The 25,618-nt window shown below is 41.4% G+C and overlaps 1 protein-coding gene across 1 annotated transcript; it reads left to right on the forward strand.

The window, feature by feature from the left end:
* Nucleotides 1-1,014: 1,014 nt before the first annotated feature.
* LOC149249997 (uncharacterized) lies at nucleotides 1,015-25,618 on the forward strand. The gene is made up of 2 exons (XM_089453534.1): nucleotides 1,015-1,281; nucleotides 24,685-25,618. The coding sequence occupies exons 1-2, from the start codon at nucleotides 1,015-1,017 to the stop codon at nucleotides 25,573-25,575; spliced, it is 1,158 nt and encodes a 385-aa protein (XP_089309660.1). The 3' UTR covers nucleotides 25,576-25,618.

Consider the following 25,618-nt stretch of genomic DNA (forward strand, 5'->3'; position numbering starts at 1 on the left):
ACAGACCTGGGAGTGCATGGGCAAGCCCACACTACAATGGTCTCCTATTCAATTACGGATGGCGAACCAACATAAAATCTTGCCCATGGGGAGATTACAAGGAGTTACAGTAGACATCGAGGGCATGAGCACACAGATAGATTTTGAGGTAATAGAAATTGTGGATGATAGTAACTTGTACCTTGCTTAGTTAGGGATAAACTTTGCCATGGATATGAATGGAGTCATCAAGCTAAAGAGATGAAAAATGATATTCGAGAAAAAGTCTCTACGCGTAGTGGTTCCGCTAGACCCAGCGAAGGAGTGCGCTACACTAAGCCTGTGCGCGATGAGGACAGTGACGATGAACTGGACTGCATCTACCAGATCACAGCACAAGATCAAGATCGGGTGAATTCGATAGCAGACGGGAGAATCTCATGGGAACGTGACAGTTCCTGCACGTCGGACTCAGATGAAGAGATTGAGTGATGGCAGAACCAATTGCATGAGGTAACAACGCTAAATTGTAATATGATGGTTAGGTCACTACGCTGCGTAACGATAGAAGCAAGGGAACTACCAACATATGTGGGTGCAACAAACATGGAGGAACCTGTAGACCGCTACGAAAAGACAATTCTGGAACGAAAGCAGCCGGGTGCGTAAACGGGGGCGCTGTGCGCAACAACTGCACAAGGGTGGAATACACGCCAAAATACTAGGAGAAAGTGGCACGAATGTAGAAGGCAGGCGCGCGTACGGTTTGGAGAACAAAGCAGGGTGAGCGTCCATTGGCGGCGTAGGATGCAGGTGTATGTTGTGCAAACACCTAACCGACTAAGAATAAAAAATTAGAATTCGCCACAGTGATGCATTCTGCCAGCTGTTCGCAACAAAGCCAACAGGAAAACAGGGGGGAGCATGAACAACGTCTGCCTGATAAGACGACCCAATGGGAATTTGCGGATACCAGGGGTTTGATGGGCCTATAAGACCATCAACAAAAGGAGGGGGGCGAAGGTGATCTTATCAATGGTAAGACAAGATGGAACCAAGAGGACAGAAGAAACTCCCCAACCTGCAACCTTCGCAGTTTGGACTACGTGCGAGGTCCTGGGCAAAGGAATTCAGCGGTTGCAGGAAGCCATTTGGCGTGGCAGTAGAAGGCTTCACGAAATCAATGAAGAATGGGCATGGCTAAGGAGGAAAAGCGTGATGTTGGATGAAGAAATCAACAAAATGAAAATCGGCGTCGCACAAGCGGGCCGCGTGAATCTACAAATAAGGGAACCAGGCCTGGTTAGGTCTACCTCGATACTAGAACAAGTTGTGACCCTGCTATCATGGCTGCGACCACACCAATGGAGGAGTGTACCATATACAGCAACGCATGGTGGGATAATGGATACGAAGGCACTCGAAAGGTTCTCGCAACCCAGGTTATCACGGAAGCTGAAATCTCGCACCTGCGGTGCGACCACCTGACTCGCTGTGGAAAGCACAGTCTCAACGCTCCAAGTAGTTGAAAGGAGGTGTGGGAGTATAAACAAGTCTGCAGGAGGCCTACGCGAAAAGAAGGTTCTGTGCAGGGCCAGTCAGTCAACAAGATCGTGGCCACGTCGAAGGGGCTGCACTGCCGCGTGGGAAGGTTGGCAAGTAACCGTTGCCATCACTATTCATGACAAGAAGTTCGAGTTACGGTAGAGAGGAGCAGGCGGCGGGCCATTAAGATAGGAGTTCCGAGCTAGATACGAAAAGATCTTCCGCCAAGAAGATATTAATGAATTGGAAGTGGAGGGAAGGGTTACATTCAAATTCATGCGTTCCTACAAAAACCCTTGGGCAACATTGGGATATTTGATATTTAAGCCAATACAAAACAACAAATGCCCAGATACTAGGCCTCCCATGAGTACCATGGCTAGAACCCGAGCATGGTTCGCAGAAGAGCTGTATCCAACCCAGGAGGAGCCAGAAGAAGTAGTTGCTGCCCCCGCGGTTCCAAAGTCCCCACGCACACCGTGACCCCGAAAAGACAAGCAGACTATGGGGCCAGTCCGGGTATCACTGAGATTCAATAAATTATCAGTGGCAAAAAAGGGCAAAGCAATCACCACTGAAATCGACGAGGACGAGGAAGATTTGCAAGCCCTGATCGCTCAAATTGAAGCATAGGATGAGGAAGAGGAGGATGTTGTCCAAATACCTTCACTACCACCATATACCTCTCCATGGAAAGGGGCAGCCAAGATACCAAAGGACTTGGAGGCCACGAAGAGTATGCTCCAGACCCTGCTTCTTCCAGATGAGATCAAATTTGACGATCTACTGCTGGGCCGAATACCGAGTATCAAGTTCGAAGATTGGGATCTTGCGGACAACGAGAAGTTCCCCCAATTGGCCGAAGAGAAATTACTGCGGCAGAAGTGGTTATGGGGTGTGGAGAAGGCAGGATTACTCAATCTGAGGTGGATACCCCACTATCACTGCGCGGTCATCACCATTTTTGTTATCAGACAGTTACTATGTCTGGTACATGATGGGTATCTATGGTTGGAGGAACCAATTCCCATCACGGTCGATTTAGTACACCAAATTTCCCAGCTGCCTACTAAAGGGGACGATCCTATAGACATAGCTAGAACGAGTAGCGACGTGGGTCTCGCAAAAGCCATGAAGGTTAAATATAAGCTGGAAAAACAGAAGTGAGGGTATGCAATAGTAAGCATCAAAGACCAAGGGGTGCGCATCGCCACCCAGTTACTGGCTGGTAAGCTCATGAGAAAATGTCGTGCAGATGAAGTGCCAGCCACTGTCATTGCGCTCGCGGAGTAGTGTGCAGAAGGGGTTTAGCTCAACTGGGTGTAGTTTCTCTATGATGATTTTTTGATGAATTGTCGGGAAGCTAAGGAGCAAGGTAAGACTTTCCATTACGCATGGTTGCTCCTAATAATCCTACTAGTTACAGGAGAGCTGCCGCAAGGCAGCCAATTTCCCAACATTGAGGGCAACCTCCCTGAAGCAGTGCGGTATAACTCGCTCTGGGCTACGAAAGATACCACGAGGATTTGTGAGATCAAGATGTTTTGGATATTCATGGAGGTGATTATCCAGACATGGATCGCTCGTAGACTGCGGTTATCCCCGATAGTATACAACAATTTGCAAAGCGTAGGCAAGTTCAAAGTGGACATGCATAACCTATATATCCGGGCACGGAAGGATCCAAAACAAACATGGGTAACGCTTCCATTCATTGCAATGGACGATGCAATTTACGAGGTAATGGCAGCATGGCCTCTGGAGTGGCGCGCCTTGGACTTGGCCGCATTAGAAAGGATGGCAGCATAGCAGCGAAAGAAGGAAATCCAGCTATGACTCACTAAGATGGCGGAAAGGACGCATCAGGGACAGAAGGTAGCTTTGTAGTGGGAGGCAATCGACGAAGCAATCTCCAAAGAAATCAGGGAAGATCAGGAAATGTCCTCGGAGTAGGACATGTAGAAGGCAACGGAGGTACAGGAACGCATGAACCTTACCACAAAATCAACCCAAGTCAAGAGGCCACGCATCAAGGAGCTGCCACATACACACAAAAAGACAAAGACAACAAAGACTTTGGAGAAAGAGTTTCTTGACAGCAGCGAACTAGTGTGTAATGTCACTAAAGATGCTTTGGAGGAGTTGATGACAGAGTAGACAACTGTGTTGGGGGAGCTTAGAGCGCAGCTGCAGGCATTACAAGTGCAACCCTCGGGAGGGATGATACCAAACCTAGCCGACGACACATTCGCAGCTAAGCAGATGGTGTGTTCCTCCACAATGAACACTTTAGTATTACCAGTAGGCGCCATTGTAGCAGAAGTTGAAGGTGACATGAGGGGTTGGGGGTTGAATTTGGCTGCCCTTCCTAGAGAAACCCTATACCAACTGCAGGATGGGTTAACCACTGAGCTCCGTGTCAGGGAAGGTTGCGCCCTCCAAATCTTAATGGAGCACAAGGAAAATCTAGAGCAGGTCAGTATACAACACGATGACTTGGTCACAAATAACAAGGAATTGGAACAGGTCGTGGTAGAGCTCTATAGCAAGGTACCAGAGTTGGCTATGCCAGCACAATTCCAATCATTAACAAGATTCATCAAATGGCCATAGGATTCTGTACGGCCCAAGAGGAGGCCGCGAAAGCTCAGTGGAAATAAAATTTACAAATTGCGGATCTAAGGCTGAAGGCGCAGCCACCTACACCCCCGGAAATTCGAGAATAGCGTCGCAAAAAAATTCAAGCAGGATTGGAAGTGATAGAGAGCGCTATCCAAGTTTGCTCGGGATTGTTGGATCAGTCCCACCTTACGCTCACATCTCTCCAGGAAGACCCAATGCTACAACAGGAAGAGACAGAAGCACGTGAGTTACAACAAGCTTATGACCAAGTCTAGGGGACTGCCCAAACGGTCACCATCACGTAGCGATTGGAAAAAATGAGGGAGTCCTAGGTTCTCAAGGCACAAGTAGACGCCGCTCGGTAGAAGGAAGCAGTGCTTAAAGAATGCATCCAGCCTTGGATTAATGAGGCATTCACGGTCTCCACCAACATCGAGGGAAAGTTAGCACACATGCAAGCAGTATATGAATTCGGACAAGCAACTGAAACTGACATGGATGCACGGTGGCTCGTGTACAACGGGTACAACAGACGGTGGAGAATTTTTTGTGAGCGTAAATGAAGCACAGAAGTTGCTAGCATACCTTCGCGCAATGATTGCTGCACCAGCTGAGTGACTCGGGACGAGTCACGATGATTGTGTTGGGGGCCTGTGGGGCAGTGGATCCCTCGCGTAATGGTTTTTGTGCTCAAAGCCCACAATTTTGGGTAAGAATATGGTAAAGGCTCCGCAAGGTGCGCGGAGTGCGAATTGTAATGAGTCAAGTCAAAGGGTTGTCCACCCGAAAATAATGTAAGAAAATAGAAAGTGAGTCAGCCTGCCCATGGTCCGCGGACCATGGGAATGTATAAATAGAGCAAGGCTCTAAGGTTAGAAGTTAGTTTTTGGGTTTTGGATCTTGAATGTTATGGGTTTATGAAGGCAATATTCTCTTTGTGTCTGTAAGTCCGAGTCGAGGGTGTTGGTAGATAGATAGAGGCTTTGTAGCTGTGTGCGCAGAGGCCTGGTAGATTCCGTAGCTGTGTGTGCAGACCCCTACAGCTGAGTGCACAGGGTGGATCTGGTTGTACTGGGAAGGAGATAAATAAAGATAAGAATTTCTGAATCATTGTGTGCTTTATCGCGAGTCTATCTATTGCTTATGTTCTGAATTTATGCATATTTATGTGTGCGCGCACTGGTTATTACTGTTAAATGTTTGCTTAAGGAACTTAAGAAGAAGATCTAAGTGATAATAAACACATATAATAATAAGAATCCCGGAATCTCCTGTCGCAGATCTACGTGAAGCCACGTAGAGCAGCGCGAGTGCACAGATCGGATCACGACCCCGCCAGGCCACATCAAGATATCCCAAGGGTGTGGAAACCTGGTTCCAACACCCTCCCCTACTACCTCGGGTGAGACTTCAGTCCACGCTCCGCAGACTGTTGCCGAAAGGGTTGGTAGTGCAGGATTTGTTTGGCTAAATCACTTCTGAACCTGGGTCAAGCCCCAACAAGCCAACACATTGCTATAAATAGAATTTCAGGTACTAGTGTTGGAAATAGCAACAAGGAATGATAAAATAGAAATGCTAAAAATAACATTTCTATAAATAGAATTTCGGGATACATTCCAATTTTAGTTAGTCCCTGAACTAAAATTGAGAATTAAAATTCGAATTTGATCTTAGCAACTGTTTGAAAAATAATTAATTAATTCATCTTGAGTTAATTAGTTGGAGAAAATCAAACATGAAGTCTATTTGAAGACATGCAACAATTATCTCTTTGATTTAGGAAGTTATCCCTTAATTAAGGAGATCAGGATGAGTTGTACTTTGAGTTGTAATTAGTTAGCTCAGTTAACTGAGTTAAGTCCAGTTAGATTAGTTCCAACAGTTTGTGGAACTGGTTGTGAGTTTAGTTAGTTAATGCATGCATGCATGTAACTAGTGTACTCAGATAACTAAATATTCTCTCATAAATAACTCATGCATGTCAGTTCAGTAAGAGACCCAGTTGAGATCAGAGGAAGGGAAAGTGTACTATCAGTTGGAGAAATTTTCCTATATAAGAAACTCATCCATGCAGAAGGAATTATCTCCTTTAGGATTGCGCAGTTATTTTAGAAGTTGGTGAGCACTGTGTGAGGTAATTACACATAGGTGGCAGCTTGAGGACCCAGGAGAAACTGCGCAAGGAAATAGGAGGCTTGGAGGACTGAAGGAAGGCATATGTTGTGTCTATTCAGTCTATGATCAGCATTGAGGGATTGTAATGAGAGCTAGATAGCTTGTGAGCTAAAGCTTTGTGTAATCCAGTGATATTTCCACTTGTATGATAATACAGATAGTGGGGTTTTTAGCTAAGGCTTTCTCCAGAGTATTCTTTTGTGTTCATGTGTGATTGATTTCTTCGTTCTCTGTTATATGTGTTCTATTCGATCTTCTTCAAAATCGATTAAACTTCCACAAGTTTGTTTGTCAAGGATAATTTTAGGGGCGAATGTTCGCCCTTTGGCGAAATTAAGGGGTGTTTAATTTTTAGTGGGCGAATATTTTGTATCATAGTACATTTTTACAAATCACCTCAAATAGCCCACCTTATTTTAAGGGAGAGGGTAAAAAAGGTAAATTTAGCCCTTGAAATTAGGAGTTACAACCTTCCATTCGCCCATTTTCAAGAATAGGTTTTATTTAAGTGAATCCATTCGCCCATTTTCAAGAATAGGTTTTATTTAAGTGAATCCTATGGGCCAAATACCATATTTATAAAAGAGGTATGGTAAATTAATAAAAATATAAATAAATGAGAGGTATGGTAAATAAATAAAACATTTTTTATATTTACTCCATAAGTCACCTGGTGTAAACAAATAAAAATATAAGTAAAGTGGAGGTATGGTAAATAAATAAAACGTATTTTTATACTTACTCAAAAGGTATGGTAAATAAATAAAAATATAAATAAACTAGACGTATGGTAAATAAATAAAACCTCTTTTTATATTTAGTCCATAACCCTCGTTCTATTTATGAAGGCTCAAGAAAGAGGTTTTATTTAAGTGAATCCTATGGGCCAAATACCATATTTGTAATAGAGGTATGGTAAATTAATAAAAATATAAATAAACGAGAGGTATGGTAAACAAATAAAACATTTTTTATATTTACTCCATAAGTCACCTTATATTTACCAACACTCAAAAAATGGGTTATATTTAGGTGAAACCTATGGGCAAAATACTATGGGACAAATACCATGGACTAGATTGTTATTAATACCATGCAAAAAACCATTATTAACCCTAATATTAGAATTAATAAAAATAAAAATGGCACATGGTATTGACCCATGGTATTCACCTGGAATGTAGCCTATTTAAATGGGGGAATTAAACCAGCATAGATCCATCTTTACTCTGGATCTACTAACCCCCGAGAGGTATCAAATATCATGATATGCAAACTAGCATAGAGTGAAAAAATATTTGATCCTCTTGGGGCTTGGTCAAGAGTAAAAATGGATGTTGTAATTTAATGTAGGTTAAACATTTTAGCTTGGTTAAAATAAAAAATAGAATAAAAATCAACTATTAATTTTATAAATTTTTATAAATTACTAATAGTAATTTTTAAGCTCCACGTTTATGATAACCCATGGTAATACCATGGTATTCATGTGAGCATAGACTATTTAAAGGGGAAATTCTATCGTCTTAGATCCATACAAAGTTTTAATATTTAGTGAAAGACTCGCCAAGATCTTACAAGATTTTATAATTGAGTAAAATATTCGCCATGCCTGGTGAGACCTGGTGAGAGATTCACCAAAAAATTATATATACATATTATATTATTGATAAAATCGCCTTCCATTTTTCCTATATACTATGGAGATTCGCCCATTTATTATATTTATAAATTTAGGGGGGGTTCTTAAAATTTTCCCTGTTGTTTGTAGAAGTAGATCAAGTATTTTTCTTTAGTATATTGCATTGTCAAGTGATCTACAGTGAGAAATTCTACATGGTATCGGAGCAAAGGTTATCAAAACAGAGAACAGTATACAAAGAAGGGAGAAGTTCGAAGTTTGAAGTTCTTGATTATAGAAATTGAATTCTTATCACATCTCAAATTTCACCAATGGCGTTCAATGGTTTGAGACTCGAGTATGCTTTGGATGGCAGCTCGAATTATATAGCCTGGAAGGATCGCATGGAAGCGGTATTAGAGGACAACGGTTTGATGGACTTCATTGATCAAGAAGTCCTCAAGTCAGTGGCTACTAATGCCCAAGAATTGGCAGAATGGAAGAAATGTATGGCTAGAGCGAGGAGGATTTTTCTGGAGGGAGTTCGAGACCACATTGTCTCGAGTCTCCATGGGAAGGAGACACCGTTTTCAATGTGGAAAACATTGAAGGATCTATATCAGAACAACAGCGATCAGAGGAAGTTAGCACTGAAAGACAAGCTTCGGAAAATCAACTGTGAAAAGGTAGACACGATCTGTACGTATCTGAACAAGCTCACCACCTGTAGGATGAGCTTGGAAGTGTAGGAATCATGACAGCTGATGATGACATGGTGAGCCTTGCTCTCCTAGGTCTTCCTAAGAGCTGGAATAACTACCAAGACTCAGTAAATGGAAGAGAGAAACTGCCAGATTGGGAACGACTGTGGTTGGATATGACGCAGGAGGAGATTAAGAGAAGCACCAGAGATGGTTTTCAATCCAAGGAGGATGAAGAAAACTGTGCCTTAGCAAGTAAGGCAAAGAAAGGGAAGGAGAAGGATTCTCATCCCAAATCAAGTTCTTCTCATGGAGGGAAGAAGATTGACAAATATAAAGTGTGATGCTTTAATTGTCATGAGGTGGGCCATTATGAAATTAATTGTCCATTGAAGAAATCCAAGAAGGGATCCAAGGAAGGATCTGAAGGTGAGGCATTGGCCTCTCAGTTCGAATTGGATTTTACCCTCATTGCATGCATGATTTCATCGATGATGGGTTGTGGTTGGTTTCTTGACAGTGGAGCCTCATTCCACATGATTGGCGATAAGAGTTTGTTTAGTACCTTGGAGGAGAAATACCTCAAGATACTCATAGAGATGGGTAATGATGAAAAGTATAGTGTTTCAGGTGTGGGCACAGTTTCTTTTCAGAGGGAGCATGGAGCTCGCATTACCTTGACAAATGTGAAGTATGTGCCAGGACTGAAGAAGAACTTGGTATTGATCGCGATGCTAGAGGACAAAGGCTATGATGTAGTCTTTAGTAAGGGAAAGGTTTCCCTTAGACACATCACCATGAGACAGATGAAGCAGATCAGTTCACGAGTCAAGAACCTGTATGCTCTTGAGGTTCAAGATGCATGAAAATCCTTGAGGAGCAAGGAAATTGTTGGGGACATGGTGGTTGAGAGAGAGAGTACATTACCTCTCAACATGCAGTGCCAGAAGAAGTCTTAGGCAATTGTGGAGGAGCCACAATTGGTAAAGCATATTTAGGAGGTTTTGGAGCAGTCATAGCTGGAGAAGATGAGAGGAGACCGAGTGGAGACATCCACTCATGCAGAGACCTCCAGGAGGGGGAAATTTCAAGCCAAGTGGGTAGAGGGATCACATGCATCCCTACTTACAGGTGGGAGGTGGGGCAATGTGGAGTGATAGTCCCAAGAAGGCTGAAATAGAGGTAGGATCCTTGAGGTACCCAACATCTTTGATTAGACCTTGCTATGGGAGCCCCAACGAGAGTAGCAGGACTGGCTGAGTGGGTAGAGACAGATGCGGATGGAGTGGCAGAGGAAGCTTCAACATTAGAGGATGTTTCTAGCCCAATAGGGAGGTCAGCTGGGAGAACAGTTACTTACTTCTTAGTAACTGAGTTGCAGTGCAGCAATGGGCAGCACGATGCAACATGATGAGAGGAGGTGCAGTGCGGATGCAGTGCTGGGAGACAGGACCAGCAATAGTACGGATGCGGCTGGAGGAATCAGTGTGATTGATGCAGTCAAACATCAAAGTGACAGAGGCTAGAGTAGTCAGATACTGAAGAGCACAAAAGTGCAGGTTTTTCAGTTGACAGAGGAAATAGCAGTCAGAGACTTTTATGATAGATGCATCATTCTGATTCAGGTTGGATATTTTTTTGTTTCTAGAGTTGCTGGAGCAACAACACTAGGGAGAAGTGTTGCATGTAGAACATTCCAAAGGTTCAGGATCGAGTTCAAGTTGAATGCCTTTCTTGTTGAGAGGGAGTGTTGAAAATAACAACAAGAAATGCTAAAAATAGAAATGTTATAAATAACATTGCTATAAATAGCATTTCAGGTACCAGTGTTGGAAATAGCAACAAGGAATGATAAAATAGAAATGCTAAAAATAGCATTTCGGGATACATTCCAATTTTAGTTAGTCCCTGAACTAAAATTGAGAATTCAAATTCAAATTTGATCTTAGCAACTATTTGAAAAATAATTAATTAATTCATCTTGAGTTAATTAGTTGGAGAAAATCAAACATGAAGTCTATGTGAAGACATGCAACAGTTATCCCTTTGATTGAGGAAGTTATCCCTTAATTAAGGAGATCAGGATGAGTTTTAATTAGTTCAGTTAACTGAGTTAAGTCCAGTTAGATTAGTTCCAATAGTTTGTGGAACTGGTTGTGAGTTCAGTTAGTTAATGCATGCATGCATGTAACTAGTGTACTTCAGATAACTGAGTATTCTCTCATAAATAACTCATGCATGTCGGTTTAGTCAGAGACCCAGTTGAGATCAGAGGAAGGGACAGTGTACTATCAGTTGGAGGAATTTTCCTATATAGGAAACTCATCCATGCAGAAGGAATTATCTCCTTCAGGATTGCGTAGTTATTTCAGAGGTTAGTGAGCAGTGTGTGAGGTAATTACACAGAAGTGGTAGCTTAAGGACCCAGGAGAAACTGCGCAAGAAAATAGGAGGCTTGGAGGATTGAAGGAAGGCATATGTTGTGTCTATTCAGTCTATGATCAACATTGAGGGATTGTACTGAGGGCTTGATAGCTTGTGAGCTAAAGCTTTGTGTAATCCGAAGATATTTCCACTTGTATGATAATAAAAATAGTGGGGTTTTTAGCTGAGGCTTTCCCTAGAGTATTCTTCTGTGTTCATGTGTGATTGATTTATTCATTCTCTGTTATATGTGTTCTATTTGATCTTGTTCAAAATCAATTAAGCTTCCGCAAGTTTGTTTGTAGAAGTAGATCAAGTATTTTTCTTTAGTATTGTCAGGCCAGGCAGTAACTCTCCAAAGGAAGAAAAAACTGATTCGCCTGATTATTCCATAGGTAGGTTATTGCTATATACATTAGGAGTGATTGTTCAGTTCATCTTTCGATGACTGTTCACATTCCTGATTTATTTATTTACAAATTCCACAATCATGAAGATTAGGTGTCAACATTCCCCCCTTAATCTGAAGGGATGTTGGTGAGTCCAAGCATCATTCTGAATCGTTCAAGCTTTTCCTTTCCAAGTGCTTTGGTGAAGATGTATGCAATTTGCTCATTTGTGGAACAATGACGAAGATGGATTGTTTTGGCCTCAACATGATGTCGAATCATATGATATTTAGTATTGATATGCTTTGCTCGATCATGGAACTTTGGATTCTTGGCCAACTTTATTGCAGAGGTGTTATCAATCATGAGTGGAGTTGATTGTACTTGTTTTACCTGCAAATATTCAAGAATTTTCCTGAGCCACACAATTTCTTTCGTTGCTTCAGCTGCTACCACATATTCTGCTTCAGTTGTGGAATCTGCTGGAATTGATTGTTTGCGTGATCTCCAGGAGACAGCTCCTGATCCAAGACTCATAGCATATCCTGAAGTAGATACCCCAGTTTCTTTGTCTCCATCGAAGTCTGAATCAGAGTATCCAATCAAGCTGAAGTCGTCCACCTGTGTATACTTGATTCCAAGGTCTTGAGTTCCCTTCAAGTACCTTAGAACTCTTTTTGCAGCAGACCAATGTCCCTCACAAGGCTTTTGCATGAACCTGGAGAGGATTCCAACAGTAAATGAAATGTCTGGTCTGGTAGTAGTGAGGTAGATGAGACTTCCTACAAGCTGTCTATACTTTGTTGCATCCTCAAATTCCTTTCCTTCAATAGATGTGAGCTTTAAGTTTTGCTCCATTGGAGTAGAAAGAGGATTGCACTCTGTCATGCCAAATCTATTTAAAAAATCTCCAATTTATTCTTTTGAGAAATAAATATGGATTTTGGATGTTGGGTTACTTCAATGCCAAGATAGTAATGAACATAGCCCAAATCAGTCATTTCAAAACTTTTCCCCAATTCCTTCTTTATGGATGCAATGTAGCTTTCATTATCCCCTGTCATTAAAAGATCATCTACATATACCACAAGATACACAATTGTTTTGCCAACTTTCTTGACAAATAAAGTTGCATCATCAAGATCAAAATGATTGAAGTTGAGTTTCAGAAGATGCTCAGTTAGTTTTTCATACCAGGCCCGCGGTGCTTGTTTGAGGCCATACAAGGACTTCACAAGTTTGCATACTTTATGTTCATGTCCTTTCACATCAAATCCTTCAAGCTGGGACATAAAAACATTCTCTTTTAGATCTCCATTCAAGAATGCAATTTTTACATCCATTTGATGGACTTTCCAACCATTCTGAGCTGCTAGTGCAAAGAGTGTCCGGATGGTGGCCCATTTTGCTATGGGGGCAAAAGTTTCCTCATAATCGACCCCTTCCTTCTGTGCAAAACCTTTTGCCACAAGCCTGGCTTTGTGCTTGTCAAGTGAGCCATCAGCTTTGTACTTGTTCTTGTAGACCCACTTGCAGCCAATTGGTTTGGTTCCAAATGGAGGATCAACCAGCTTCCAAGTGTCATTCTTTATGAGGGCATCATACTCCTTTTGCATCGCTTCTTTCCATTTATCATGAGAAGCAGCTTCTTTGAAGGAAGTTGGTTCAAAATCTGTAGACAAGTTCAATTCACAATCATAAGTAACATCCATATCAACAGGTGAATTAGAGTCATCTACATCACCTCCATTTTGTCGGTTTGAATTTCTGGTTCCTTTTTTTCCAATTTCATCAGGATGAACACTTTAAAGTGTCTTTGTTAGCCACTTTGGGGGACCTTTCTGAGATGGTTCAGGCTGCTCTGTTGATTGAGTTGGGACTGAATCAAGATTGAGTCTCCCAATTCTATCAATTACATCACTTAAAGCATCATCCGTTGTTGGAGTTTCATGCAGAGGAGATTGTTCTTTAGAAGAAGATTCCACATGTTGATCTAGTATAGGAATCCCCCCTTCAAGATGTGGAATCTGATTATCAAATTCTTGAAATGATTTCATTTTTGAGAATCTATCCAAGCGATCAAGTTGCCGCTCAACAACATTGTCAGATTTGGATGATTCAAGAAAAATGACATCTCTAGATACAACAAACTTTTTATTTGCTTCATCATAGAGGCGGTATGCTTTAGATGTGTTTGAATACCCCAGGAAGATACACTTACGACTTCTAGCACCAAGTTTGTTTCTATGTACCTTTGGTATCAAAGCATAACAGGTGGAACCAAAGATCCTGAGATGTTTTACCGAAGGAACATGTCCATACCACAATTCATAAGGAGTCTTGTTTCTTATAGCATAGATGGACATCTATTCTTTATATATGCAGCACATAGAACAGCATCAGCCCAAAACATTATGTATACATTTTTGAAGAAAAGCATGGATCGTACCATATTCAAGATTGTTCTATTCATTCTTTCAGCTACACCATTATGTTGGGGATTATAAGGCACAATTGTTTGATGTTTGATCCCATGTTGGCGAAGATAGTTTTCAAATTCATTTGATGTATATTCTTTTCCATTATCAGTGCGAATAGACCCAATATGAGATTTTGCATCATTTTCAATCCATTTATGAAAATTCTTGAATGTTTGAAAAGCATCAGATTTATTCTTCAATAAATAAACCCAACACATTTTGGTGTAATCATCAATAAATGTCATGATATATTTATTTCCATTTGTAGAAGGAATAGGCATTGGACGACATAAATCTGAATGAATGAGTTCAAGCTTCCTATGTGCTCTTGAATGTGAATCATGAAAAGACTGTTTTCTATGCTTTCCTAGAATGCAAGCATCACATTGCTTATGTTTCCTAGGAATTGTAGGCAAACCAACAACACCATTTTTCTTCAATAAGCGGAGACTGTCATAGTTTAAATGTCCAAATCTAGCATGCCATAATAAACTTGATGGAAGTGTACCTTCTTCATGATGAGAAATATATGAGAAATGTTGTGCATGAGCAGAGGTTCCTTGCAGTTTGAGAAGTCTTTCTTCTTCTATTCCCCTCATGACAAGTGAGTGGTCAGATGCTTTTCTTACCTCAAGCTTGCCATCAAACATATGAATGGAGTGACCTTGCTGGCGGATGTGGACCAAGGACAACAAAATTCTCTTGAGCTGTGGGAGATATAGAACATGATCCTGAAGAAAGTCTGGAAGACCAGGCAGTTTAAGCCTGATTGTGCCAAGCCCTGATGGCTTGATTTTTGACTTATCTGCAAAGTATACTGCTCCATCAACATTGTCAGTGAAATCTTCAAAAAAATCTTTTCTATGAGTCATGTGATAGGTTGCTCCTGAATCAAGCAACCAATCATTTTTTGAAGAAGCAAGTGAAGCATTAAACAAATCTTCATTTACTCCAATGTTACATTGTGCCTCAATATAGTGAGCGGATTCAGGTGCTTTACCTTTGTTTGTATCATCAGTTTTACCTTTCTGCTGGTTTCTTTTCTGCTCAATTTTGTCCCATGGTAGCTTGCATGTAGAAGCATCATGTGATCCATTTCGTTTGCAGCGAATGCAATGCAGATCTGCCTTTTCTCCTTGAGAATGTCCGCCCCCCTGCCTCTGAAGTATCTTCCTCTTCCTCTTCGTCCACCTCTTCCTCTTGTAGAATCTTGAGTAGGATGCTTTTCTTTATGAACAAGGCAAACAGTCTCTTCAGAAGATTCAGGGACTGTCTTCTTTCCAAAGGCTTTCTCTCTTTCAGCAATTTTTTTCACAAGAGAGTCAAAGGTTATATCTTTAAGATTTCCATTTGCTTGTTAAGACTCAAGATAATTGGAGTAAGTAGGATAGAGTGCCTTGAGAAAAGCAATAAGAGGGATATCCAGCTCAACCTTAGTGGATTTGATATCATGCATTATAGATTTTACTTCAGATGCAAGAGAAAGAGGATCATTATTTTTCAGTTCAAGAGTGAAGAGTTTAATCATGAGCTGAACAACTTCAAGTGCAGAATGTGAGTCATAGAGTTCTTTCAGCTTTTGTAAGGCTTCAAAGATAGTTGAATATGATGAAATATGGCGACTCACCTCTTCATTTACAGATGCTGCGATTAATGCATAAGCTTTGATGTTCTTGTTTTCCCAAATGACGAGTTCTTTCTCTGAGGTAGGCTGTACTGGGTCATTGTCTCCTTCTCTGACACACACTCCTTTCCACAACTCATTGAAGATGAGGGTGTGCTTTATCATCCGGAACCATTTAGGATAGTTCTCCTTGCCAGTGAGAACTATTCCTACCATAGAGATGATTGAATGCATTCTGTAAAAAATACTTCTGCTGATAAAAAAAAACTTCTGCTGATAAAAAACTTTCTGCTGATATACAGTGAAATTGTACCCAAAAGGGCAACAGATTTCAAATTCTTTATGCACTAAGTTTTCTTAAAATGTCTCCAAAATTTATAAAATATCCTCCCCTTTCCATATCACCTCCCCTTTTATTTTCTTTTAAGCAAGAAAACCATTCAATATATATATATATATATATATATATATATATATATATATATATATATATATATATATATATATATATATAATATATATATATATATATATATATATATATATATCTATATATATATATATATATATATATATATACTCTGGACCACAAACTTGGACAATATATATATATACACCCACAGTGCTCAGCGTTAATACTCACAGTGTTTTCCCCGGATGCGCTCAGCTTTAATACACATTCAATACTCGAATATAGTGAGCGGATTCAGCTTTAATTCAACAGCGTTAATAATGCAAACGCATTCAAACCTTAATAATGCAAAGGCATTCAAACATTAATACGACGTATTTAGAGTAGATTATCACTATCCACAAATCAGAGATGAGCGCAACAACGAACGAAAGTGAGACAACAAACTGTTGCAGAAGTGTGACTGGAGGCAGAATAAATCGTAGCTGACAGTGCAGAAGAATGCCTTAAGATGCTCGGGCGCCGTTGCCATAATGTCTGAAACTTGGTTTCATCATCGTCAGCAGTACAACAGTAATTTTTCAGTCGATACAACTGCAGACCCGGATTCGGTGTCGTGTTATTTGGAGAGAATTGATGAAGACAACAGTATATTGTTGAGGGAGGAGGAGGTTGACAAATTGTCGGATGCTTTCATAGCTAAATTTCATGAACATATGAAATTGGAAAAGCAGCAGTCGTACAGAAATTATGAAGAGATGCTTTCCCGGAGCATTTGCCTATCTGGAATTGCAATAAGATCGGGCACCCTCCTCTACGTTCAAAGCATAGAAGGTTTGTTGTATCTGCTGTAAACCAAAAATCAGATGACGAAAAGAACACCGAGGAGGCCGAGAATACAACTAGTTTTCCCTTGATAAAATTCCATGGAAAACATTTTACGCCCTTGGCTTCTCTCCAGAGCGCCCTCTGCGATGTCTTCGTTAGCTGCAAAGCCAACGGACTCTTTCACCACGAATATTCCAATGAGAATTCAACAGGAAATGGATAGCAGATGAGTTTGCAGCAGAGGCAGCGCTGGAAAGGCAGCGCGTTATGGACAGAGGTGAGTTTGCAACGGAACCAGCTCACCAGAATCCGACAGGTCGAACAGTCGCAGCATGTCAGAGAGCAGAACAGTCAGATAGGACAGAGTAATCAGGTGAATGCAATGCAATGGAGGCAGAGCAGCGCTCAGGACAGAGGCAGTGGCAAAAATGAAGGGAGTTACAACTATTTTTAGGAATGGCTCTGATACCATGTCAGGCCAGGTAGTAACTCTCCAAAGGCAGAAAAAACTTGTTCATCTGATTATTCCATAGGTAGGTTATTGTTATATACATTAGGAGTGATTGTTCAGTTCATCTTCCGATGACTGTTCACATTCCTGATTTATTTATTTACAAATTCCCTAATCATGAAGATTAGGTGTCAACAAGTATATTGCATTATCAGGTGATCTACAGTGAGAAATTCTACAGAGAGGGGGGTAGGGAGTCAAGGTTCACATTGGCTTGGATGTCTGGTCAGGGAATGGGAACACACACATTCTCTCACATGATCTCATCTGATTCCTGGAGTCATTTGATACTAGGACTCTTAGAGCGTAGCTGCAGGCATTACAAGTGCGACCCTCGGGAGGGATGATACCAAACCTAGTCGACGACACATCCGCAGCTAAGCAGATGGTGTGTGCCTCCACAATGAACACTTTAGTATTACCAGTAGGCGCCATTGTAGCAGAAGTTGAAGGTGACATGCGGGGTTGGGGGTTGAATTTGGCCGCCCTTCCTAGAGAAACCCTATACCAACTGCAGGATGGGTTAACCACTGAGCTCCGTGTCAGGGAAGGCCGCGCCCTCCAAATCTTAATGGAGCACAAGGAAAATCTAGAGCAGGTCAGTCTACAGCACGATGACTTGGTCGCAAATAACAAGGAATTGTAATAGGTCATGGTAGAGCTCTATAGCAAGGTACCAGAGTTGGCTATGCCAGCACAATTCCAATCATTGACAAGATTCATCACATGGCCACAGGATTCTGTACGGCCCAAGAGGAGGCCGCGAAAGCTCAGTGGAAATAAATTTACAAATTGCGGAGCTAAGGCTGAAGGCGCAGCCACCTACACCCCCGGAAATTCGAGAATAGCGTCGCGACAAAATTCAAGCAGGATTGGAAGTGATAGAGAGCGCTGTCCAAGTTTGCTTAGGATTGTTGGATCAGTACCTCCTTACACTCACATCTCTCCAGGAAGACCCAACGCTACAACAAGTAGAGACAGAAGCACGTGAGTTACAACAAGCTTATGACCAAGTCCAGGGGACTGCCCAAACGGTCACCATCACGTAGCGATTGGCCAAAATGAGGGAGGCCTAGGTTCTCAAGGCACAAGTAGACGCCGCTCGGTAGAAGGAAGCAGTGCTTAAAGAATGCATCCAGCCTTGGCTTAATGAGGCATTCACGGTCTCCACCAACATTGAGGGAAAGTTAGCACACATGCAAGCAGTATATGAATTCGGACAAGCAACTAAAACTGACATGGATGCATCGGTGGCTCGTGTACAACGGGTACAACAGACGGTGGAGAATTTGTTGTGAGCGTAAATGAAGCACAGAAGTTGCTAGCATACCTTCGCGCGAAGATTGCTGCACCAGCTGAGTGACTCGGGACGAGTCGCGATGATTGTGTTGGGGGCCTGTGGGGCAGTGGATCCCTCGCGTAATGGTTTTTGGGCTCAAAGCCCACAATTTTGGGTAATAATATGGTAAAGGCTCCACGAGGTGTGCAGAGTGCGAATTGTAATGAGTCAAGTCAAAAGGTTGTCCGCCCGAAAATAATGTAAGAAAATAGAAAGTGAGTCAGCCTGCCCATGGTCCGCGGACCATGGGAATGTATAAATAGAGTAAGGCTCTAAGGTTAGAAGTTAGTTTTTGGGTTTTGGATCTTGAATGTTATGGGTTTATGAAGGCAATATTCTCTTTGTGTCTGTAAGTCCGAGTCGAGGGTGTTGGTAGATAGATAGAGGCTCTGTAGCTGTGTGCACAGAGGCCTGGTAGATTCCGTAGCTGTGTGTGCAGACCCCTACAGCTGAGTGCACAGGGTGGATCTGGTTGTATTGGGAAGGAGATAAATAAAGATAAGAATTCCTGAATCATTGTGTGCTTTATCGCGAGTCTATCTATTGCTTATGTTCTGAATTTATGCATATTTATGTGTGCGCGCACTGGTTATTACTGTTAAATGTTTGCTTAAGGACCTTAAGAAGAAGATCTAAGTGATAATAAACACATATAATAATAAGAATCCCGGAATCTCCTATCGCAGATCTACGTGAAGCCACGCAGAGCAGCGCGAGTGCACAGATCGGATCACGACCCCACCAGGCCACATCAAGATATCCCAAGGGTATGGAAATCTGGTTCCAACACCCTCCCCTACTACCTCGGGTGAGACTTCAGTCCACGCTCCGTGGACTGTTGCCGAAAGGGCTGGTAGTGCAGGATTTGTTTGGTTAAATCACTTCTGAACCTGGGTCAGGCCCCAACAAGCCAACACATTGCTATAAATAGAATTTCAGGTACTAGTGTTGGAAATAGCAACAAGGAATGATAAAATAGAAATGCTAAAAATAGCATTGCTATAAATAGCATTTCGGGATACATTCCAATTTTAGTTAGTCCCTGAACTAAAATTGAGAATTAAAATTCGAATTTGATCTTAGCAGCTGTTTGAAAAATAATTAATTAATTCATCTTGAGTTAATTAGCTGGAGAAAATCAAACATGAAGTCTATTTGAAGACATGCAACAATTATCTCTTTGATTTAGGAAGTTATCCCTTAATTAAGGAGATCAGGATGAGTTGTACTTTGAGTTGTAATTAGTTAGCTCAGTTAACTGAGTTAAGTCCAGTTAGATTAGTTCCAACAGTTTGTGGAACTGGTTGTGAGTTCAGTTAGTTAATGCATGCATGCATGTAACTAGTGTACTCAGATAACTAAATATTCTCTCATAAATAACTCATGCATGTCAGTTCAGTCAGAGACCCAGTTGAGATCAGAGAAAGGGATAGTGTACTATCAGTTGGAGAAATTTTTCTATATAAGAAACTCATCCATGCAGAAGGAATTATCTCCTTTAGGATTGCGCAATTATTTTAGAAGTTAGTGAGCAGTGTGTGAGGTAATTACACATAGGTGGCAGCTTGAGGACCCAGGAGAAACTGCGCAAGGAAATAGGAGGCTTGGAGGACTGAAGGAAGGCATATGTTGTGTCTATTCAGTCTATGATCAGCATTGAGGGATTGTACTGAGAGCTAGATAGCTTGTGAGCTAAAGCTTTGTGTAATCCAGTGATATTTCCACTTGTATGATAATACAGATAGTGGGGTTTTTAACTGAGGCTTTCTCCAGAGTATTCTTTTGTGTTCATGTGTGATTGATGTCTTCGTTCTCTGTTATATGTGTTCTATTTGATCTTCTTCAAAATCGATTAAACTTCCAAAAGTTTGTTTGTAGAAGTAGATCAAGTATTTTTCTTTAGTATATTGCATTATCAAGTGATCTACAGTGAGAAATTCTACATGGTATCGGAGCAAAGGTTATTAAAACAGAGAACAGTATACAAAGAAGGGAGAAGTTCGAAGTTTGAAGTTCTTGATTATAGAAATTGAATTCTTATCACATCTCAAATTTCACCAATGGCGTTCAACAGTTTGAGACTCGAGTATGCTTTGGATGGCAGCTCGAATTATATAGCCTGGAAGGATCGCATGGAAGCGGTATTAGAGGACAACGGTTTGATGGACTTCATTGATCAAGAAGTCCTCAAGCCAGTGGCTACTAATGCCCAAGAATTGGCAGAATGGAAGAAATGTGTGGCTAGAGCGAGGAGGATTTTTCTAGAGGGAGTTCGAGACCACATTGTCTCGAGTCTCCATGGGAAGGAGACACCGTTTTCAATGTGGAAAACATTGAAGGATCTATATCAGAACAACAGCGATCAGAGGAAGTTAGCACTGAAAGACAAGCTTCGGAAAATCAAGTGTGAAAAGGTAGACACGATCTGTACGTATCTGAACAAGCTCACCACCTGTAGGATGAGCTTGGAAGTGTAGGAATCATGACAGCTGATGATGACATGGTGAGCCTTGCTCTCCTCGGTCTTCCTAAGAGCTGGCATAGCTACCAAGACTCAGTAAATGGAAGAGAGAAACTGCCAGATTGGGAACGACTGTGGTTGGATATGACACAGGAGGAGATTAAGAGAAGCACCAGAGATGGTTTTTCATCCAAGGAGGATGAAGAAAATTGTGCCTTAGCAAGTAAGGCAAAGAAAGGGAAGGAGAAGGATTCTCATCCCAAATCAAGTTCTTCTCATGGAGGGAAGAAGATTGACAAATATAAAGTGTGATGCTTTAATTGTCATGAGGTGGGCCATTATGAAATTAATTGTCCATTGAAGAAATCCAAGAAGGGATCCAAGGAAGGATCTGAAGGTGAGGCATTGGCCTCTCAGTTCGAATTGGATTTTACCCTCATTGAATGCATGGTTTCATCAATGATGGGTTGTGGTTGGTTTCTTGACAGTGGAGCCTCATTCCACATGACTGGCGATAAGAGTTTGTTTAGTACCATGGAGGAGAAAGACCTCAAGATACTCATAGAGATGGGTAATGATGAAAAGTATAGTGTTTCAGGTGTGGGCACAGTTTCTTTTCAGAGGGAGCATGGAGCTCGCATTACCTTGACAAATGTGAAGTATGTGCCAGGACTGAAGAAGAACTTGGTATTGATCGCGATGCTAGAGGACAAAGGCTATGATGTAGTCTTTAGTAAGGGAAAGGTTTCCCTTAGACACATCACCACGAGACAGATGAAGCAGATCAGTTCACGAATCAAGAACCTGTATGCTCTTGAGGTTCAAGATGCATGAAAATCCTTGAGGAGCAAGGAAACTGTTGGAGACATGGTGGTTGAGAGAGAGAGTACATTACCTCTCAACATGCAGTGCCAGAAGAAGTCTCAGGCAATTGTGGAGGAGCCACAATTGGTAAAGCATCTTTAGGAGGTTGTGGAGCAGTCACAACTGGAGAAGCCGAGAGGATACCGAGTGGAGACATCCACTCATGCAGAGACCTCCAGGAGGGGGAAATTTCAAGCCAAGTGGGTAGAGGGATCACATGCATCCCTACCTACAGGTGGGAGGTGGGGCAATGTGGAGTGATAGTCCCAAGAAGGCTGAAATAGAGGTAGGATCCTTGAGGTACCCAATGTCTTTGATTAGACCTTGCTATGGGAGCCCCGACGAGAGTAGCAGGACTGGCTGAGTGGGTAGAGACAGATGCGGATGGAGTGGCAGAGGAAGCTTCAACATTAGAGGATGTTTCTAGCCCAATAGGGAGGTCAGCTGGGAGAACAGTTACTTACTTCTTAGTAACTGAGTTGCAGTGCAGCAATGGGCAGCACGATGCAACATGATGAGAGGAGGTGCAGTGCGGATGCAGTGCTGGGAGACAGGACCAACAACAGTACAGATGCGGCTGGAGGAATCAGTGTGATTGATGCAGTCAAACATCAAAGTGACAGAGGCTAGAGTAGTCAGATACTGAAGAGCACAAAGGTGCAGGTTTTTCAGTTGACAGAGGAAATTGCAGTCAGAGACTTTTATGATAGATGCATCATTCTGATTCAGGTTGGATATTTTTTTGTTTCTAGAGTTGCTGGAGCAACAACACTAGGGAGAATTGTTGCATGTAGAACATTCCAAAGGTTCAGGATCGAGTTCGAGTTGAATGCCTTTCTTGTTGAGAGGGAGTGTTGAAAATAACAACAAGAAATGCTAAAAATAGAAATGTTATAAATAACATTGCTATAAATAGCATTTCAGGTACCAGTGTTGGAAATAGAAACAAGGAATGATAAAATAGAAATGCTAAAAATAGCATTTCGGGATACATTCCAATTTTAGTTAGTCCCTGAACTAAAATTGAGAATTCAAATTCAAATTTGATCTTAGCAACTATTTGAAAAATAATTAATTAATTCATCTTGAGTTAATTAGCTGGAGAAAATCAAACATGAAGTCTATGTGAAGACATGCAACAGTTATCCCTTTGATTGAGGAAGTTTTCCCTTAATTAAGGAGATCAGGATGAGTTTTACTTTGAGTTGTAATTAATTAGTTCAGTTAACTGAGTTAAGTCCAGTTAGATTAGTTCCAATAGTTTGTGGAACTGGTTGTGAGTTCAGTTAGTTAATGCATGCATGCATGTAACTAGTCTACTTCATGTTAGACTCCGTCTCATGTCAGTGTGCGATTGATTCTTCTTCAAAACAGGGTTTTGAAGAAGAAATCATTTAATGTTGTTTTTTTTTTAGAATATGTAATTTATTCTCCAGCTCTTCAAATGGCAGCGACTTCAAGCTCCTATCCCTGCACAAACAAAAGAAAACAAAACATCATCAGCAATCTAGAAGCCGGCATATACTTTTTCTCTCGCTTTTACTAAGCTCAGGGTGTTCCTTAAGATGATCTTCTGCTCTCTACAAAGTCCAGTTAATAAGTTTCAAACTATGCTTTTGAAACCTAAGAATAAAGGTGAAAAGCCAGTTAGAAGGCAGCTATGATGAAACCGCAGGGCTGAACTTGCACAAGATGCTACGGGTGCTTTTGGGTGCATCTAATTCTGGAAGGATGCATGGGATAGGTGTTTCCCAACATAATTCTACTTTGGAAAGAAGGCATATTCTTGGAGGAATGTGGTCTGTGTCATTATGTAAAAATGGATTTGTTATTAGTCAAGTCACTTTACCATTTTCAAGGTGCCAGGTGACTTTGTATGAGAGGACAAATAATCTCCAATATCAGCCTGCTAAATGTTGCTATGGTCTTATACAACCGAGCATGCCTAGCATGATTCGTCAATCAAACAATCTTACAGTGCTCGCTCACACAACTATAGTTCTAGCCCATGCAGGAAAAGATCAGCTCAAGAAATCTATGGTTGGCAGCTCATACTTAATGAGTTTAGTTCGGTACTGGATTTATGCATGTCATGTGGGAATCGAGGAACACATTTTACAAGCATGGGGGACCCATTTTCTCTCTCAAATGGAACCAGAAAGGAGACTGCCTTCTTACTGGATGCGCAGATAAAACTGCGATTATATGGGATGCCAAGATAGGGGTATCAAAGCAACAGTCTAAGTTTCATTCAGGACCCATTATTGATGTTGAGTGGTGCAATGATGTCTCTTTTGCCACATGCTCCACAGACAAGATGATATATGTTTGTAAATTCAGGGAAAATCACCCTATCAAAACATTTTCCGGGCATTAGGATGAAGTCACTGCTGTTAAATGGGACCCTACTGGAAACACTTCTTGCTTCTTGCTCTGATGACTTGACAACAAAGATATGGAGTAAGAAAGCAACATACGTGTCTACATGATCTCAAGGACGTGTCTACATGATCTCAAGGAGCACACGAAGGAAATCCATGCCGTCAAGTGGAGCCCCACTGGTCCGTGTACAAATAATCCTAATGAACAATTAATCTTGGCCAGCGCATCATTTGACTCAACAATCAAATTATGGGATGTCGAGCAAGGAAGACAATTGTTCAACTTGACTACTCACAGTGAACCTATATATTCAATTGTTTTCAGCCCCTCAAAACATACAGAGGAAGCGATGGAATTTACGATGTCTGCTGTAATAGAGAAGTCGTCCTGCAGAACCATTTTATACAAAATCAGTTAAAATACGCACCCTCTGAAAGATATGTAGTAAAATCCGTTCTGGGAAACCAAGTGCAGTTTGAAGGAGACATTGATGAAGTCTGTGAACTAGTTAATGGCGCTGAGCTGGTTTTAGGAGAACAAGGTAGTTTCAATGCTTATCTATTAAAGGCTATGAAAAACAATAATGGAGCTACAGTACTTCTTCTAAGTCATGTATTTGGATTTGAAGATTCTGGGACAAGAGACTTTGCTTATTGCCTGTCATGCAATGGATATAATGTCTTGGTGCCAGACTTATACCGAGGAGAACCTTGGAGCAAGGATAGACCTCAAAGCGAATTTGAAGAATGGCGTAGGAAACATCTACCACAGAGAGTTGCGAGTGACATCGACATATCTGCAAAACGGCTTTTAGATGAGTTTAGTGCAGTTGGAATATCAGACAAACTGGGAATTGTAGGATTCTGTTTTGGAGGTGGCCGCTTAGTTGAAACTCTGGCTAGAGACACACAATCTCATTTTGGTGCAGCTGTTTGTTTCTATGGAACGAGATTTGATCCATCCTTGGCTTCTCAGCTGAAAATACCGGTGTTGTTTATAGTGGGTGAGAATGATCCTCTATGCCCTGTAGATTTGTTACGTCAGATGGAAAGCCAAATAAAAGGATCACAAGTCTGTGTTTATGCTGGTAGAGGCCATGGTTTTGCTCACCATCCCGATTCTCTTGAGGAAGACGAAGACGCTGAAGATGCATTCAACATCATGAGAAATTGGCTAAATAAGTACTTAGTTCAAAACAGAAACGTTATGGAATAAGAGCAGTCTTTTCCCATTTAGATTGTATTTTTAATGAAAACAT

Source organism: Pinus tabuliformis, chromosome 7 (assembly GCF_031772625.1).
Source record: "Pinus tabuliformis cultivar Carrire ecotype Pingquan chromosome 7, CPIR1, whole genome shotgun sequence".
Lineage (NCBI taxonomy): Eukaryota > Viridiplantae > Streptophyta > Pinopsida > Pinales > Pinaceae > Pinus > Pinus tabuliformis.

Coding starts and splice junctions, on each gene's coding strand:
- LOC149249997 (XM_089453534.1), top strand. CDS start 1,015: ATGGTAAGACAAGATGGAACCAAGAGGACAGAAGAAACTCCCCAACCT. Junction 1,282..24,684: donor AAATAAGGGAACCAGGCCTG/GTTAGGTCTACC, acceptor AATTGTTTTCAG/CCCCTCAAAACATACAGAGG.